This window comes from Alexandromys fortis, unplaced genomic scaffold (assembly GCF_014885135.2).
Source record: "Alexandromys fortis isolate MF-2015 unplaced genomic scaffold, M_Fortis_MF-2015_v1.1 scaffold_5, whole genome shotgun sequence".
In the NCBI taxonomy this organism is placed as follows: Eukaryota; Metazoa; Chordata; class Mammalia; order Rodentia; family Cricetidae; genus Alexandromys; species Alexandromys fortis.
In genome coordinates, this window is record NW_026067924.1 from 26274075 (window position 1) to 26291001 (window position 16927).

The 16927-nt window shown below is 41.5% G+C and overlaps 1 protein-coding gene across 3 annotated transcripts in view; it reads right to left on the reverse strand.

Annotated features, from left to right (window-relative positions):
• Dip2c (disco interacting protein 2 homolog C) overlaps positions 1-16927 on the reverse strand; it is a 353635-nt gene continuing 336708 nt past the window's right edge. Inside the window, exons 34-38 of one of the 3 annotated variants that reach the window (XM_050142287.1) lie at positions 13375-13432; positions 11273-11347; positions 8288-8462; positions 6755-6878; positions 1-3420 (exon numbers count right to left, since the gene is read on the reverse strand). In XM_050142287.1, the coding sequence (XP_049998244.1) occupies positions 3168-3420; positions 6755-6878; positions 8288-8462; positions 11273-11347; positions 13375-13432 (685 nt within the window). In that variant the 3' untranslated portion in view covers positions 1-3167. The remainder of the gene's footprint in view (positions 3421-6754; positions 6879-8287; positions 8463-11272; positions 11348-13374; positions 13433-16927) is intronic. The other 2 variants (XM_050142289.1, XM_050142290.1) reach the window with 2 other exon arrangements.

Consider the following 16927-nt stretch of genomic DNA (forward strand, 5'->3'; position numbering starts at 1 on the left):
AAAGAATAAAAAAAATTCACAAAACATTTGTTGCCATAGGAACTGCTGTTACTAGAAATGCCCACATCAATATTTACACATGGTTCAGAGTAGGGGTATCTGTACTAAGTTATGCAACAAGTCATGTAAACAGAGTCAGATACATTTCCCAGGAGTCGCTGCCTTCTTCACATGGAAGTGGTCTGTCCCAGACAGTTTTTTTCAAGGGTACCAATTAAGAAACTGCTATTTTCAGAGCAACAAAAATAAAAGCTTTTATTTGTTCATTTGAATATAAAACAGGCGTTATCACAGATGTACAAAGCGTACTGGTGGTTGAACATACAAGAAGGTTGCTGTCCTTTGCACATAAAAATTTTGTTTGAAACTGTGATTGGTTGAGTACACGAGTTCTCTCTAACCAGTCACCACACTCTGAAATAACGCTGCTAACATTCAACTGATAAAGGGACCGTCCCCTCGGGTAAAGTGTCAAGCAGGGTTAAATATATATAATAAACAAGCACCATGAGGAATCTGCTCCTGTTTGATTAGGTCTGTGTCTCAGTGTTCATTGTGTACCCTCTTTTTGTGCAAGTTGATTACACGGTTTTGGCTGACTCCAAAAGCACATGGTCACAAGACAAACATTTTTTTTTTAAAAAACATTCTCATGAATGATTTATCTACAGTACAACTTCTAATACACAACGATCCTCCTTTATTGCTGAAACTGGTGGTACTAAAGCATCTCCTTTCCCTTTTCTTGCACAATGAAGCTTCCAACCCAGTCCACCAACTCTTTCAAACCTAAAGTCTAATGTCACAGATGACAGGATGCAGAAGAGACCTGCTGTGAATGGCCTGTGCGACTGTACTGCAGCCTTCGCCCTCCTTGGGTGTGAAGTTGGTATGGTGAAAAGTTAAGAGTACGTTTTGAGCGACATCTAAATTTGTTTTGCTTCCTCACATCAGCCAGATGGAAGATTTCCTGCACACTGCAATGATGTTTACCTATCAGTATCCTATATGAAATGTCAAACCCAGTTCCCTTTAAGAGAGGGAGAGAGAGAGTCTCTCTCTCTCTCTCTCTCTCTCTCTCTCTCTCTCTCTCTCTCTCTCTCTCTCTCTCTCTTTGAGGGTGTGTATAACATGTATCAAGAAAATGTTTTTATGTATGTGGCAGGGATTCCCCCCTCCCTTGGGAAGCTGCAGAGTGTAGGAATGTGTATTTGAAACATGTACAAACATATAGCAATGAGCAAACAATATTTGAAAAATCAAATGATTCACGGAGTTGTAAGAATGCTTTACATATGCGAATTTTTAAAAATGTGCCACTTAAATTAAAAACAAAATAAACAGTCTTAGATCTCAGAAATCAAACAAAACTCTCTTTTAGCAAAGGGCTTATTGTTGACTGCATGGAACTGAGACAAAGAACTTGCCCATAATGCAATCAAGAACCTCACTTCTGCTCAGCAACAATTTTAGTCAGGCTTTTCTAGTCCTGGGAACCACTGCAGGAGCATACTGTGGCAATTAAAAAATAAACCCCTTGCATTGCTGATACATCCTCCTTGGTTAAGTGCAGATAGGTCAGATCAACTGAAGGATACAGTGGTCGAGTTGTAGGCACACATAACTAGGGATTGGTTTACCAACAGTTAGTACAAGGATGTGACCAGCAGAACTCCTTGCTTCAACCAGAGCTCGACTTTGAGTTCCTGGAATAGTTGGCTACTCAGGGTCAAGCTAGGAAGCTACCAGAAGTAGAGGATCAGAGTTGGCTGGGTCTACACTCTGAAGAAGACATCACACATAGCTTTTCCCTCACAGCTGTTCTGGACATTTATCTGCTCACAGTGGCCACTGGAAGGGGCAAATGAATGATATCTGGTACAAATGACCACAGGCTATCATTCTTTTCTTACCAACCATCAAATTTTTTTCTTAAAAAGTGACACACACAAAATGCTAAAATAAAATAAAATTGACATTATGCAACGAATTCTTGCAGCTCAGAAAACAGTGCTATTTGCCAACCTGGAGCCCCTTAATGTCATTTATACATGCTGGCACAAAAGCATTCACTGTTGTCCTCACAGCAAAGGAAAAAATAGTGCATGTTAGCTTTAAATCCCTTCACCATCTCAGAGACGGTGGTGACTCCACTTGCTGGTCTCTGGTCTAAGACAGGGTTACTGGCGACCTGTGATTGCTCGGAAACAGCCAAGAGTGTGTGAATACAGTGGAGGGCGCACCATGCAAGTGACAATTTCTGCATTTAAACTTTAAAGTCTCCTTTGTTCATTAGTGAATTTATATTTTATATATATATATTTGTTGTGATACTATCCACGCAAGATAATACAACACTTTTTTTATATTAGCAAACATTACAAGACTTTAATATTCTTGAATGTTTTTTTCTCTTTTATACTTCTAAAGAGATCAAAATAAATTAAACATTTTGTACATAATTACATATCGAGGAAGTTAACTTATTTTTATCTTTTTAGTTTAGTACAAAGATATCTGCAAGATAGTTGCCGAAATACCTTATTTATAATCGCTTCTTGTTCTATGTTAACTTCAAAGGCCATAAACTGGCCTCTGTTTCTTCAGCGTGTCTCTGACAAAGAAAGCTGCTAAAATCTAATTAGAAGGTGCTACCTGGAAGGTTCTCGTACCTCAGTAAACTCTCCTAGAAGGGTGAGATCTATCGATGGCTTAAATTAGTAACAGATCCATGTCATTAAGATTCCATGACACATTAAAACAGAGAAAACAATTCTTTGTCACACTACATAAATTGTTTAAAAGAACCCATTTGGAGGGTAGAATATTCTTTTTAATCGCTATTTTGGCTTAACAAAATACCACATTTACGAAGAGAGCACTTCTTATTCAATAATTAAAAAAAAAAAGAAACAAAGAAAAGAAAGTTCTTAAAATGAGCTTTTCCAGCAAACTGAAGGCAGTGATCCAAAGTCCTTCTGAGCAAAATCCAGCGTAAATTCACATTTCATCTCCCTGCCAGGTGACTGCTCCTAGAAGTCCTCCCCCAACCTCACCACACCAGGTTCCTCCTTCAAGTGTGGCCAAGTGTCTGCATGTCTCTGTGGACACTGAGAAAAAAAATGGTCACGTCCGTAGAAAAGTCTGTGGAAGCCAAAGTGACGAGACTACATGTTATAGGCCACGTAGATGGGATCCAGCTGGTCTGCCAAGAACCCATCTCGCAGGTGCATCCGTTGTTTCTCTCCCCGGGAGTTGATGGGGATGACACCGATGTCCACCACGACCACCACTCCTACAATCAGGTAATGCTCTTCCAGGACCACATTGGTTACCAAGGGAACCAAGTCCAAGGCTTCCTGTTCTGACCCATCAAGTTCAACCACAACCACTAACAGGTTTGTCCAGGTAAAGACAGCACTAAAAGATAGAGAAGAAAACCACCATCACCGGGGGAAGTCTTTTATGTAATGATAACTTTCTATTTCTGTTCAGATCTGCTTGAGTGACCCACCCATCTCCTCAGACTAGCATCCCTCTGAGCTGTGTCAGCACACGGTCTTCCCAGCCACAACAAACCTTTTCGAACTTTCTCCTCTCTTTCTCTCATGGTGACTCTTATGTGTTATATGGTGTTTTCTGGATTCTGCTTCCATGGTACAGGGTCACTTCTGCCTCCTTAGGGGAGTCTGGATTCCAGTTCTGTTGCTTTACAGCTGCCCAAGATGCAATTCCCTCACTACTTTCATCAGCTTCCCAACGCAGTCTCCCACCATCTCTTTTAGGCTCCCAGCTCTACTGCTGCAGGGGTTTGTGTACTAGCAGAAAGCACCCTTAGCCCAGTGCTCAAACTTTGCAGCCTTTGGGCTCAATATGAAACCTAGTCAATGTGTGTGAGCAAAGTGATACCAGCAGAGGGTTTAGAAGTGCTGGGCTGTTTTTGCTTGTTCTAATGTAGCAGTGCACTTGCCAGGCTAGAGATGTGCCTGAGCTGGCTTCAAAGGATAAGACACATGTAGGGCAGAGCCACTGGGCCTATTTCCAGCAGAACAGATGCTAAGGTGACCTTAGTTGACTGGTTACCCATAGCTATGTGAGCATGATTAGTAGTTATGTCTCAGAGTACTGAGTTTGGAGATGACAGTAACACAGCAGCAACTAATTCATGTAGCAGGTACTTATTTGGTGGAAGGGCCCCTGAGTACTTTGTCTACCTAATTACTGAAAGAATGAGCCCATTGCTTTACCATTTTAAACTCCATTACCCTGTGACATTGGCTTTTAGGACTGGTATGTACAAGCTCTGGCACAGGTCTGCATGGCTATAGGAATGAAAATGCTGAAGGAACTATATGGACAAACCAGAAGGGTCACATAGGCTCTCCCCTGCCTAACAATCTCTATCCTAGCTTGAGATGGGATGTACCTTTGAGGCACTATTTTTCCTACAAGCACGAGATTAAGTCTATTAGAAAACAGTGCAAATTTGATTCAGTATCATCAATGCGCATGTATTATGCTAACAGAGAACTGAAGAAAGCATTAAGCAGGGTGTTGCTTTGAGACACCTGCACACCCCCAGAAAACAGTTTTGAAATGATTTCCAAGAAGTGCTGACATTTCATTCCCTTAATTTGAGCCCTGTGACATTGAAATATTGGTTTCCATGGCCTCCCAGATACATTGTTCTATCTATGATATCAGTGATCACATATATCTCCCAGACACTTTGGGTCAAATGGTATAATGGCATCTGAAATATATGCCATTGTCCTGAAGTACTAGGCACAGTTCAGTCACCCAGAGAGACAGCTCAGCTGTCACTCCAAGGTTTGCCAAGCAGAGTGGGATGGGAATTAAATACCTGCCAATCAGCATAGCTTTCTCAGGGGCTGTGTTAACACAGCAAGTTCCCTGGTGAGAAATAGATTTGGTTGGCTTGAATTGGGAACATGGGGATGGTTTTGTCTTTGACATGGGGTTTCTCAAGTGGCAGGCAACCTAGAGGACATGATGGGGTGGTGAGAAGAAAACACATGGAGAAGACTGTAAGAAGACCAGCAGAAGCAGGGGAGGAAGTCTGTGACTGAACAGTTCAAAATCCTGAGTCTATCAGAACTTAAGCCCCTGACTCATCAGTTTCTTTCCTCTGGGTCTTCTACAAGAATAGGTGGATTGGTAATCCTGACTGACCACCTGAGGGTCACATTCCATTTAGGAGCCATTGAGTAGGGAATCACAGTAATGCTTAGGATAAGAACCCAGAGGGAGACCCTTCAGCATATGTCTTGAGGGAGATGATAAAGTCAGTTAAACTGAGGCTGCACCTGAGATTTAAAGCCACATAGGTACAAAATGAGGTCATCCGGGGCACTGTCTTGAATATCAAGACTTTGTACTGCCTTTGCATTTCTGTCGTCTATCCAGTTATGGAGGAAACTCTGGCAACTGAAGACCTTGTTCTTTTTTTTTTTTATTTTGTTTTGGTTTTGAGTTTTTGTAGTGCTGAGCATAGAATCCAGGGATTTGGAAATGCCAGGCAAGCATAGTAACACAAACCCTGGAGGCCTGTGTTGGTAAGAATCTAGGGCAATGTGACCATAGAATAATTCATGCATATACAAACAGGATCTTAGGTTCTTTGCCAAGAGCTCCACAATTAGATTCAGAACTATGGCAAAGTACCTGTCTAGCATGTAGGAGACACTGGTTTAAAGCCTAGTACCCACCACCCCCCAAAGTAAATAAATATATCTGTGTTTTTCTGATCCAATAAGTAACAATTAGGTTTGAGTCTGTTTTCAGAAACCCATTAGAAGAATGAACTATCTTGGAACCAAGGTTGAAAATTACTCAAAGCTATTCTTGCACCTGCTTCCTTTATTGGCTGTACCCTAAGACTGAGATTGGTCACATCAGGTTCTGCCAGGAGGGAGCACAGTGCCTTAGTGAGTAACACCTGGTCTGTTATCAAGTGCATGAATAAGCCTACACTGAAAAGCATGGAGCTACTTTCTGTTCCTAACCACAGCATGAAAGTGCCAAGCAAATCTGTGACTGTCATTAACAGAGACTGATGAATTTCTCTAGCCTCCTTGTTCTTCCAACACAGGGAGCAGAAGTGAGCTTATGGGTGGAGGTTCTACTATTTGGCAATGACACTTTACAAAGTATCATTGGAAGGGCTTGGGCAGTAGATAAACACATGCCTCTGGGAAGAATAAGAACTCATATTCCCCGCCTCCCACTCCTGCCACCACCCTTGGGTCATTGTGTGCAGGGCTCCTGTATGCAGAACCTTGTGGCTTGGGCTTTGATTTATTTGAAGCAGTTCTTATCTGGCACACACATCTACTGAGACCAGGCCAAAACAAAGCCTTTCCTCACATTTTCTTTTCCCACAGAAGTACAATACATCTTACTAGCAAGTGTCAGTTGAAGGAGTGTCTTGTTTGTTTTGTTGTTGTTTTGATTTGTGAAAACATGATACAGAGGAGCAAAACAAATGTCAACGTCTACATAATTACAGACAATAACAACTCGGGTTCAGGCTAAAACTCTCTGGCTTCCAGGTACCTGGGATGTCCTAACAAAGTAGGCTCTTTCCTGTATTGTCCTTAGCCTTGAGTAAGGCTTGCCTTGAAGAGACACTCCATTCTTCCCAGTGCCTTGTTTTAAGGAAACTCTTCCATATTCTGTGACCAATAACTAGGATCCTGACTTCAGAACAGACAATGCCTTCCCATCCTCTTACCATTCTGTGACACTTTTATGGGCTCTGATGACTGAAGTCTCAATGTCTATTGGATGGTACCTCATGCCCCGCAGCTCCATGGCTTCATCTAATGCCCCCACCACATAGAGGGCATCATGGCGCTCTGTTGAAGAAGAAACCAAGTACCAATCAAGACCTTTACTGTTCTGGTTTTTTTTTTTGTTTGTTTGTTTGTTTGCTTGTTTTGTTTTTAAGAACCTGCTCTTCATAATGACACAGAAAAGCAAGAAAGAGGATCCAGATTTAGGGATGGTTGCCTTCTTTCTCCTGGGATGTATCAGCTGCCTCAGACTAGGGCATTCTTTCTTCATTTCCCAGAGGCTGGATGCTCGAACACCAGGTTCTCATTTTTTTTTTTTTTTTTGAGACAGGGTTTCTCCGTAGCTTTTTGGTTCCTGTCCTGGAACTAGCTCTTCTAGATCAGGCTGGCCTCGAACTCACAGAGATCCGCCTGCCTCTGCCTCCCAAGTGCTGGGATTAAAGGTGTACACGACCACCACCCAGCCTGCTTTTTCTTCTTAGACATTTGTACGTATGTATGCACAGGGAGTCCATGGGTCAAAGTTAGGTGTTTTCCTCTATTATGCTCACATCATTTTATGAGATAGGAACTCCCAAGTACCTGGAGCTCAGTAATTCAGCTAGCTTGGCTTGCTGGCAAGCTCCAGGTATCCTTCTCAGTATTCCTAGTGACATGTGAGTCTCAGGCATGTACTCTGCCACTGAGCCAACCCCTAGGCACATGAGTGTGCTTTGGTATCTTGGCTTCATGGAATACCCATGTGGCTCTCCTTATGGAGTCATAGAAAGCAAGCAACAAAGGGAACAGGAAGACCCAGTTGCTAGCCATCAGGGCCCAACGCCTCAGGACTACTCCTGTCCAAATGTTATAGGAGAGGTCCTGGTAGGGACAGCATACAGCCCTTGGAACTTAAGAGGACACTCAGCACACTTCATCATAGGGAACATTGAGCTTGTGTTTAGCTTTACCTTTGTTCTGGGTTCTCAGAAAGACAAAGGAAGGGTATGCACAGCTCTGTCTACTTCAATTAAAACTTATTGCCTGTGTGCACATCTTCATGTGTATGCATTTGTACAGGTGTGTGCACACTAATATATGTGTACAAAGGTGTGGAAGATAGAAATCAGTTTCAGATATTCTCCCTGGTTGCTAATCACCTTGTTTGTTGAGACAGGGTCTCTCACTGAACTTTTGTCTAAGTTGGACTGGCTACTATGGCCCCAGAAAACTAACTTTGTAGCCCTAAGATTATAAGACACACATTACTTGAGTTCTAGGGATTAAACTCAGGTCTTATATTTTCATGGTAAATATACTTTACCAATTGTACTATCTACCCAGCCTCTACTTATTTCTCTTTCCAGATTAGGCACTTTCAGGTCAGTAGTAGCAAGCAGAGGTCCTGGTGTGGCTCTCAAACCTGAAGGCCATTTTCAGTTAGTCAAATTCAACTTCTGTACAATGTGTGTCATCTTCCAGCTTGGACTCACCTCCATTTGCATCCGTGAGCTCAGTTCTCCTCAGGAAGCCCAGGTAGCCTGTTCGGGCCCAGATTGTCTGGGTATCTCCAAAACTCAATCGGGAGTTGAAATGATCAGACTGGAGAGACTCATCTCCATAAATGGTAAAATAGCCACTGGCATTGTGGGCACTGTGGACCCAGATCTATGAACAGAGAGAAACACCATTGTGCATGAGCCACTCTGTGCACACACCTTCTCCAGAGAAGAAGAGCTAACTGTCTCACCAACTCAACAAGTTATTTTCAAAAATAGCCAAGGTTTCCTTGGGTCCACAGTCTGAGTACAAGACAATGGTGGTTTGCTCAGGTGGGGATGGGGGTAGAAGGCCAGAAGTACACCCAGAAAGTTCTCTATAATAAAAGTACCATGTGAAATATGTTACAGTCAAGCAACCAACTAACTAAGTTATTCTCCTGCTGAAAATTTCCTTAAAGTAGACTACTGAAAGATTTGAAAGTGAATACAGTTGTATGAGTTTGCTTGTAGTTTTCTAAGAGCACTTGGAAAATGCTCAAAGCATTAAGACTGCTTTTTCCCTTTCATTTGGTCAGCACATCTTTTGAAGCAGATCATAATAAAATAACACAAAATACAATGGAAGGGCAAAGTCAACAGAAAGACAGGTGAATGTGGGGTCTGTGGTAGCACAGTTAAGTAGAGGTTGACATAGATTCAAAGCAATGGCTAAAGATGATGTGGAACCACATAAAAGGCCCAGGAAAACAGCGTAGCCAACACAGTTCCAAAGCATCTGTACAGTGCACTCAGTGATGTTGGCATGCAGGGCTGGATCCATGAGGAGGGCTTTTGGATTATACTGTTTGCAGCACAGGCAGTCAGAGATTGGATATTTTGTTATTCTATTAACACTGAAATATGGTTGAGTACCCTGAGAAGAGAACCTCATCTGTACTGTTTACCATTGTATCCTAAGACCCCTGAAATAGTCTTGGATCCTAGAATAGTGTCTGGATCCTAGAAGACATTTACTAAACACCTGCTGAAGTAATCAAAAAATAACATATAGATAGAAGAACAACATAAGATGAGGTACAGGCATCTATTTACTGTGTCCAACATGAAATATTTCCTTCCTAAGACAATTGTGACAGATTATATTGTTTGTCAATGTGAGAGGATCTAGAATCACTTTGGAGACAAGGCTCTGGGCACATTTGTGAGGGACTATCTTGATTAGGCCAACTGAGGTGGGAAGAAACACCCTGAATGTGAGCAGTTCTAGTCATTAGGCTGTTCTAGACTACATAAGAAGGAGAAAGCTAGCTGAACACCAACATTCATCTGTCTATGTTCCTTGACTGTAGATAAAATGTCATCAACTGTCTTGAGCTCATGACATTAAGACTTCCCTGCCATGATGGACCATACCCTGGGAAAGATAAACACTGGCTTATTTTGCTTTTGTCACAGCAACAAGACAAGTAACTAATAAAGACAAAGTCATAAACTTCAGTCTTAAAAGGGGAAAATGGAAACCTGTCATTTCTAACAACAGGAGTGGGAGAAGTCAGAGTAAAACATATACCACTGAATCTCACCTATATGTGGACTCTGAAAGGTTGTACTCACTGAAAGCAGCCAAATAGTTGTTCCTGGTTCCTGAGGGTGAACAGTGATGGGGAAATGTTGGCTGAAGGGTAACAGCCTTCATTAGATGATGAAGGACTTCTGGGAGCCAACATACAACACAGAGACTATGTTTTCTTCAGCTTGAAATTTGGCAACAGAACTTAAATATTTTCACCACACATAGAAAAAAGGCAATTTTCTGAGGTGATAGGTGATCCAAGTACCTTGAATGTAAGTCATTTTCAGTACATACAACCACTACTGCAACACAAATGTTTTTGTGTACAACTTGACTTATGCACTTTATTTGCCAATTATGTTTTGATCAAAATGGAGTAAATACGAAAAAAAAATCAACTTCTTGCCTGGTTACCTTGGAAGGGGACAGAACACTGAGTGCAACACTTGATTAACCTAGTGCAGATAATTTTACATGATCACAAGATTCAAACTCAGGGTCACAAAGTAGCCAGATAAGAAAGGAATGTAGAATGGTCAGGACTTGATCATGAGTCATGTGTCTACCTACATGCTCTGTGGGAAAGTGTTCCTGGGTAGGCTGATCCTGTCCTATTGATGGTGACATGTAGGGTAAAGGATGCACATATGGTCACACAAAGACATTCTCAGGTGGACGGCCAAGGCATAGGCAGGATAACTTGAGGAAAGGTGATATGGCTCTATATAGAGTCTGAGACTTGGGCCTTGCCATTTTCTCAGGAACCCTACTTTCTCAAAGCAATCTTATCAGTGGAGAGAATAAGAGAAAGGACAAGGTGTGATAATTGACCTCACCAAATGAGTAGTCTCAAGGCCCAGCTGATGTCAGTGGAGAAAATTTAGAGGCTAGGAAGCATGATGGAGATTTCTTTCCAGCCATACCTTGCCACGGCATGGTGGGGACCAAATGGCAGGGAACCACAGTGGGTGGGATTTCATCACAAGCAGTATAAAGTACCACTGTCTAAAACACCTATCTAACTACTACTTTTCTATTCTGTGGACTTTTGAGTTGTGTGGACGTCATGCTAGGTGTAGATCTGTTTACTCTGAAGGTTTCAATAATTTCCTGATGAAGGAGATCTTAGAAATAGAGAAGGCTCATGAGAACATTCTCCAGAGTAAGTCCGCAGAGGTCAAATTTGCTGTGCTTTTGAAATTCTCCGATGACAGTGTCTTCTATGTCCTTAGGTGAATGCCACTCTATAATACTGAGCCTTGCAGGAATGACTGAAGCCTGCTACCATGACTTGCCTCATGTGAGTAGCATGAGCTGTGGATGACAGTAAGTGTAAAAGCACAAACGGGCTCAGAGGTTTGATGTGGGAGGAAACATTTCCCAGAAGACTTTCCATAACTTACCTCTCCAAGGTGTGAGTCTCCCAGTGGGCCTTTAGTTTCTGGATTGGCAATAATGATCCGGACTCCAGGAAGTATCTGTTTGAGAGAAGAGAGGAGACAATTTTTGACTGTGGTTAAAAAGGCAAGCAGGTATCATACACGTTCCCATGACAACCTTGCTTAAATGTCAAGTGGCCATTTTCTTTCCAAAGACCATTAGAGAGCATTGTGGCATGAAGTTAAAGCATGTGCCATTATCAAAAGATGTTCTTGCTGTCAATGCTCTATGACTCTACAGTCTGGGCAGAAGGACTTTAAAATATGAAACCTGATTTTCAACCATATTTCAAAGCTGATAAATGCTCAGATCTGATTATTTACAAAGGAATTATGAAACAAAATCTAGGATAAATGATGAAATATTCCACATGATCTGATGTACAAAATAGGAATTTGCATATATTGATTTAACAACCTGGTATATGGGGGTTAAGGAAGCAGGCAGACCAGAGTCAACTGGAATTCAGGGGATTGCAGAGGCCAATTTGTAGGGATGTGTGTGGACTAAAAGTAACCAATCTCCAAATGATCCTTGGTAACTGATTCAGTAGAGGATGTTTTTGTAGTGGATAGAAGTAAAAGTTTAGTGAACTCCTAGCCCCACCTGGTAGCTTCTGACTACATCTGTCCTGTTATCCACTCTTCTCTACTATATTTGCATTTTGAGCCTCCGCGAGGGACTCACTCCTATTGGCAAACAACTTTTATTATAGACAATGACACTAAGTCCTTCCTTTCAACATTCACTGAACCTTGCAACATTCTACTGTATCACATAGAAAAGGGCTCAAAGGTCTACTCTAAAATTTCAAATATGACCTGCCTTGGTTCAGAAAATTTAACATTCTATAGAATGTTAAGTTAAAGCAAGATACTCTGTGGTAGAAACTCATGACATCTTATAGCAGTCAGGTTGTACCTGAAGGGTGATGACCCTGGTTTCTGTACCTGACAGTCCCACAGATTGTGTTGGGATGGTGGTTACTACCTTCCTACCCTGAGCGCCACTTCATTAAGGGATAGGACTTGCAGAAATGGACATATGTATTCTAAAAGTCCTACCGCAACATAAGCTCTTTTAGAAGTGTGGCACTTGCCTTGCAAGCATGAGGAAAAGAGTTTAAATCTCCAACATCCACATAAAAAACTATGCATGGCTGTGCATGCCTGTAATGCCAGCATTGGGGATTACAGATGGGTGGATCCCAGCTCTCTTTTTAATCAATCTAACCAAAAACACGACGAACTTCTACTTCAATAAAGACCCTGCCTGAAGGCAATACGGCAGAGAGTGAGTGACAGAGGAAGGCACCCAATATCATGGTCTTTGCATATGTGTGTGAACATGGGCATGTATACCACATATACATATATAAATAAACTTAACAAAAGAACTATGTCAAATGGAGAAAGGATTGCTATTTAGGGCAAAAAAGGAAACGTTCATGCAAGTTTAAACATAGTTTTAGTTCTCTGACTAACTGTGACAGAAACTAAACTAAAAGGTGACCACTGGGAAGCATTATTCACATACTTTTCTTCTAGTGTGATATGCTGATTTTAGCTAGACCACTAGGATATTAAGAATCAATAGAATACTTCACAACCTTTGGTTCCATTAGGTATGAACAGGTGACTAAATAGTAGCTAATGGTATTTAAGTATAAGACAGTGTAAGAACCTTCTCAATGTTCTGAAAGTCTTTTCTCCTCCTAAAAGCTAGGACTGGGACTGAGAACATGGGCCAGATAACTGAACTATAACAGTCATATTAGAACTTAGGTATCTCCTTAGGACACAGACCATAGAGAGATAGGTAGCACTCGGGCTTCTAGTGGCTTGAATGCAGCATAGGTTTGTTATTTAAAAAATAACAATGTTCAGACATGGTTATGGACTTTTTGCACACATAGCCAAACCACCCTGAAACATTATCTTCAAGAAAGCTTTTTTTTCCCGGGGTAACACATGGTTTCAGAGAATATATTTCTTGACACTTTAAACCCCACTCATTCTTACTCACCTTTATACTGGGATAAGATTTTAACACTTCCAATACTTACTTTTCCAGACTCCATCAGAGGTAAGCTGTGAGGAGATCCCCTTTCTACCAACCGAACTCTGTAAGTGGAAATACATACAATTCAGTGGGCTTTTTGGACCACATCATTATCTTTGGCCACCTTTACTACATGGGCTTGGTAGGCCATCAAATAAGTTAATTTTTATTATTACCCCATAACAAAGGTGGAAGTTCCAGAGAGGGCTACTGATAGCAGAATCAATAATACCCTGGCAAGGACAAATGGCATGAACACATCTGTAGTGACCAGAGACAGGAGATGGAGTCAAATTTGCCCCACCTGAAAAACAACTGGAAAAATGCCTCTGCACTTAAAGGGGAAGGAAGAGCAGCAAATGCTAGGTGCCCAGGCCATGAATTTTAGGCCTATAGTTAGTACAGTTCTGCTTGGGTTCAGACAACATGCCGAGGAAAGCAATGTCTGTGGGCTTCGTAGCCACAGGTAGCCTGCAAAACTAAGAGTGCCTAACTGAAGAAACAGTGCAAATCCTTTCCAGAAGGGAGAAGTTTTCAGCCTAACGCACTGTTAATGGTAACTTTGGAGAACAGTTGAGAAGACCTTGGCTGACCATGACTAGAGGTGGCTCATTATACTTCCAAGGTTCTACCGTTCAGGCTTTGGGATCTTCACCACACATTTTTCTTCCTTACCAGTTAATCAAAGACTAGATGTTGTTCACTTACCTACAAGGCAATTTTATGTGTGTGTGCTTCTATATATGTATGAATGGCATGTGTGTGTGTGTGCAGAGGGGAAGGAAAGGAAGTCAGAGGTCAACAACTTTTTTTTTTTTTTTTTTTGAGTCACAGAATTTCATTAACCTGGAGTTTGCTACATAGGATAGGCTATCTGGCCAGAAAGAGCCAGAGATCTACTGTCTCTGCCTTCTCAGGTCTCAGGGCTGTTAATATAAACGTGTCACCATGCCAGACTTTTTGACAATCTCCATTCACACAAAACAAAGGAAAGTGAGTGCTTGCAAATACTTGAACAGGACCATAATTTGGACCTGCACCTGGGAAAAGAAAGAGCTGCGAGCTAAGTTGTGGTTAGGGCGACATCAGATCACAAGACATTTTCTCTGTATTTGCTTTATCATCACATCCCTCCAAGATACAGTATACAGAATACTTTTATCCCTACACACTAATAAAGATGTAGCAAAGGCCACAGGAGGGAAAAACAAACAAACATACAAAAAAAAAAAAAAACAGAAGAGGCAATGGAACACACCTCAAAAGGCAATAATTTCCTGAACAAATGGAGGAATCCCACAACTACCAACAAGGTGATCTGCCATCACTCCAATGCTAATGCTCTGCACAGTGACTCTGAACTCTTGAGTTGAGACCCAGGGAAGACCTGAGCTCTGCATTGACTTCCTCACCATGAGAACACTTACCGACACTGCCAGGCTACTGGGTGGGGCAAATGAACTAGAACATGGTAAGTCCATCCAGGGCCTCAATTACATTCTCTGTGTTACACAGGCTAGTGGCTGTTACTAATAACTTTTCATTTAGAAAAGATTTATATGACTGATTTATAGGAGAGGTGGGCCAGCTGGAGAGTGGGAAAGGGCTCCACATTTAGAAAGGCTAAGGTCTGTTTAGAAGGAGCTCAGCCGTGTCACTGGGCTGCATGTTTCCAGCAGCAGTGACCTCCTCTTCCATTCATGCTTAGGACAAGGGACATTTGAAGAGGATGAGAAATGTGAACAATACAGCTTTCATGAAGCACCAAGGAAAGGGTTTGGAAGCAAGTTCCCTGGAAGACCGGGGCTCACCTCAGGGAAGGAAAACGGAAATTCTTATCAAAATACCCACGAATGAGATTCTACAAAAGGCAATTTTCCTTTAGTTTTCTCCATGGGGACAGCTATCTGATTTTCAAGTATACTTCAGAGTATATTTTCAAGTGTTGGTTAATCAGAGAAATCACATAACATCACAATCCTGTGATCACATTCTAGCATCAAGTTCAGTCAAACATTGAGTTAAAGACTTTCCCTGTCTGAAGAGAACCAGTACTGAAATAAAGGAGGAAAAGAAGCTAATAATTAAGATGAAAAACAATCTCTTCTAATCTCAAAGCATCTGTCAGTCACTCTAGACAATAGGTCACAGGAATCAAGTTAAGAATGGTATAAAATACAGAGCAGTGTGACTGCCTGTGTACAATTCTTAGGACAGTCATTTGTCAGAGGTCATTGTTCAGCAAAGAAGCACGTGCAATATTGATGCCCCAGCTCCCATCTGCTAGAACCACAGGCCACAACAAGTAGACCACAGACCAACGTCTTGTGGTCAAGGTAACATACCCCAAATCTTCCCAAGGAATCCTGAAATACACTTGGAAAAGTATGCAGAAATACTGGCACATAAACCGCAGAAGTACAAATTCATATTAGTATGTGCACACAATACATGGAATACCTGTTTTCATATAACACACAGTATTCTCAATATATCAATGAGAACCACATAACATACCTTTACACACATTTAAGTGCTCACTTGCTTATAATACCTTCTTTACAATCATGGGCATACATATGCAACTCATTGATAACATACTTCCTAGAAGCTCTTACAATTTCAACACACAATACCCTTGAGTTTATGTGCACAATGCAGAATACCCACACCACACATATACACATATATACAGAACTTCTCATTCTACTCACACAGTGCACACCAGGGATCAAGCTAGCAAAACACCCCAGTCAAACAAACATTGTCTTTGATTTTCCCCTGCTGCTGATCAATCATAAGTCCACTGAGATGTCCTTTTCTTTGTCCACTATTTGTGGGAATCTTGATACCCACCTATTCACTGCGTAGTGATTAGTCTAGAATCCATGTTTTGATTTCATTCATTTCTGCCTTCCTCTCAGGATGATTCCTATGGAGCCCAGGCTGATCAAACTTGTTATGTAGCTGATTTTCCGGTCTTCCCAATTCCTCCTCCCAAGTGTTAGGATTATTACATGTACCACTACCTCCAGTTTATAAAGTGCTAGGGATGGAACACAGGGTTTTTTTACACGCTAAACTAAGCTAGTGCTCTACACCCCCAGCCCTAGAATTCATACTGTTCTAACCACACCCTTTAATCATTACTTCAGTTTACAAGAACTGATGGAATCAAACAAACCTCTACTCTAGACCTTTACATTAATACTGGGTAAGGATTTGACAGCCCATTAAAACTGTATATTTTTTTCATGGTAGTGCTTTTTTTTTTTAAATTTTATTAGATTTTGTTTTAAAAAAAATACCAATTCAAACTCCCACTCCCTCCCCACCTCCCATCCCTCCACACACCCTTCCACCCCATCCGCATCTAATCTTAAGAGAGGTAAGACATTGTCCTTTGCTTTACAGAAGCTTCTCAGCTTTAGTAGGTCCCATTTATTCAATGTTGCCCTTAGTGTCTGTGCTGCTGGGGTTATACTTAAGAAGCGATCTCCTGTGCCCATCTGTTGTAGGGTACTTCCCACTTTCTCTTCTATCAGGTTCAGTGTGTT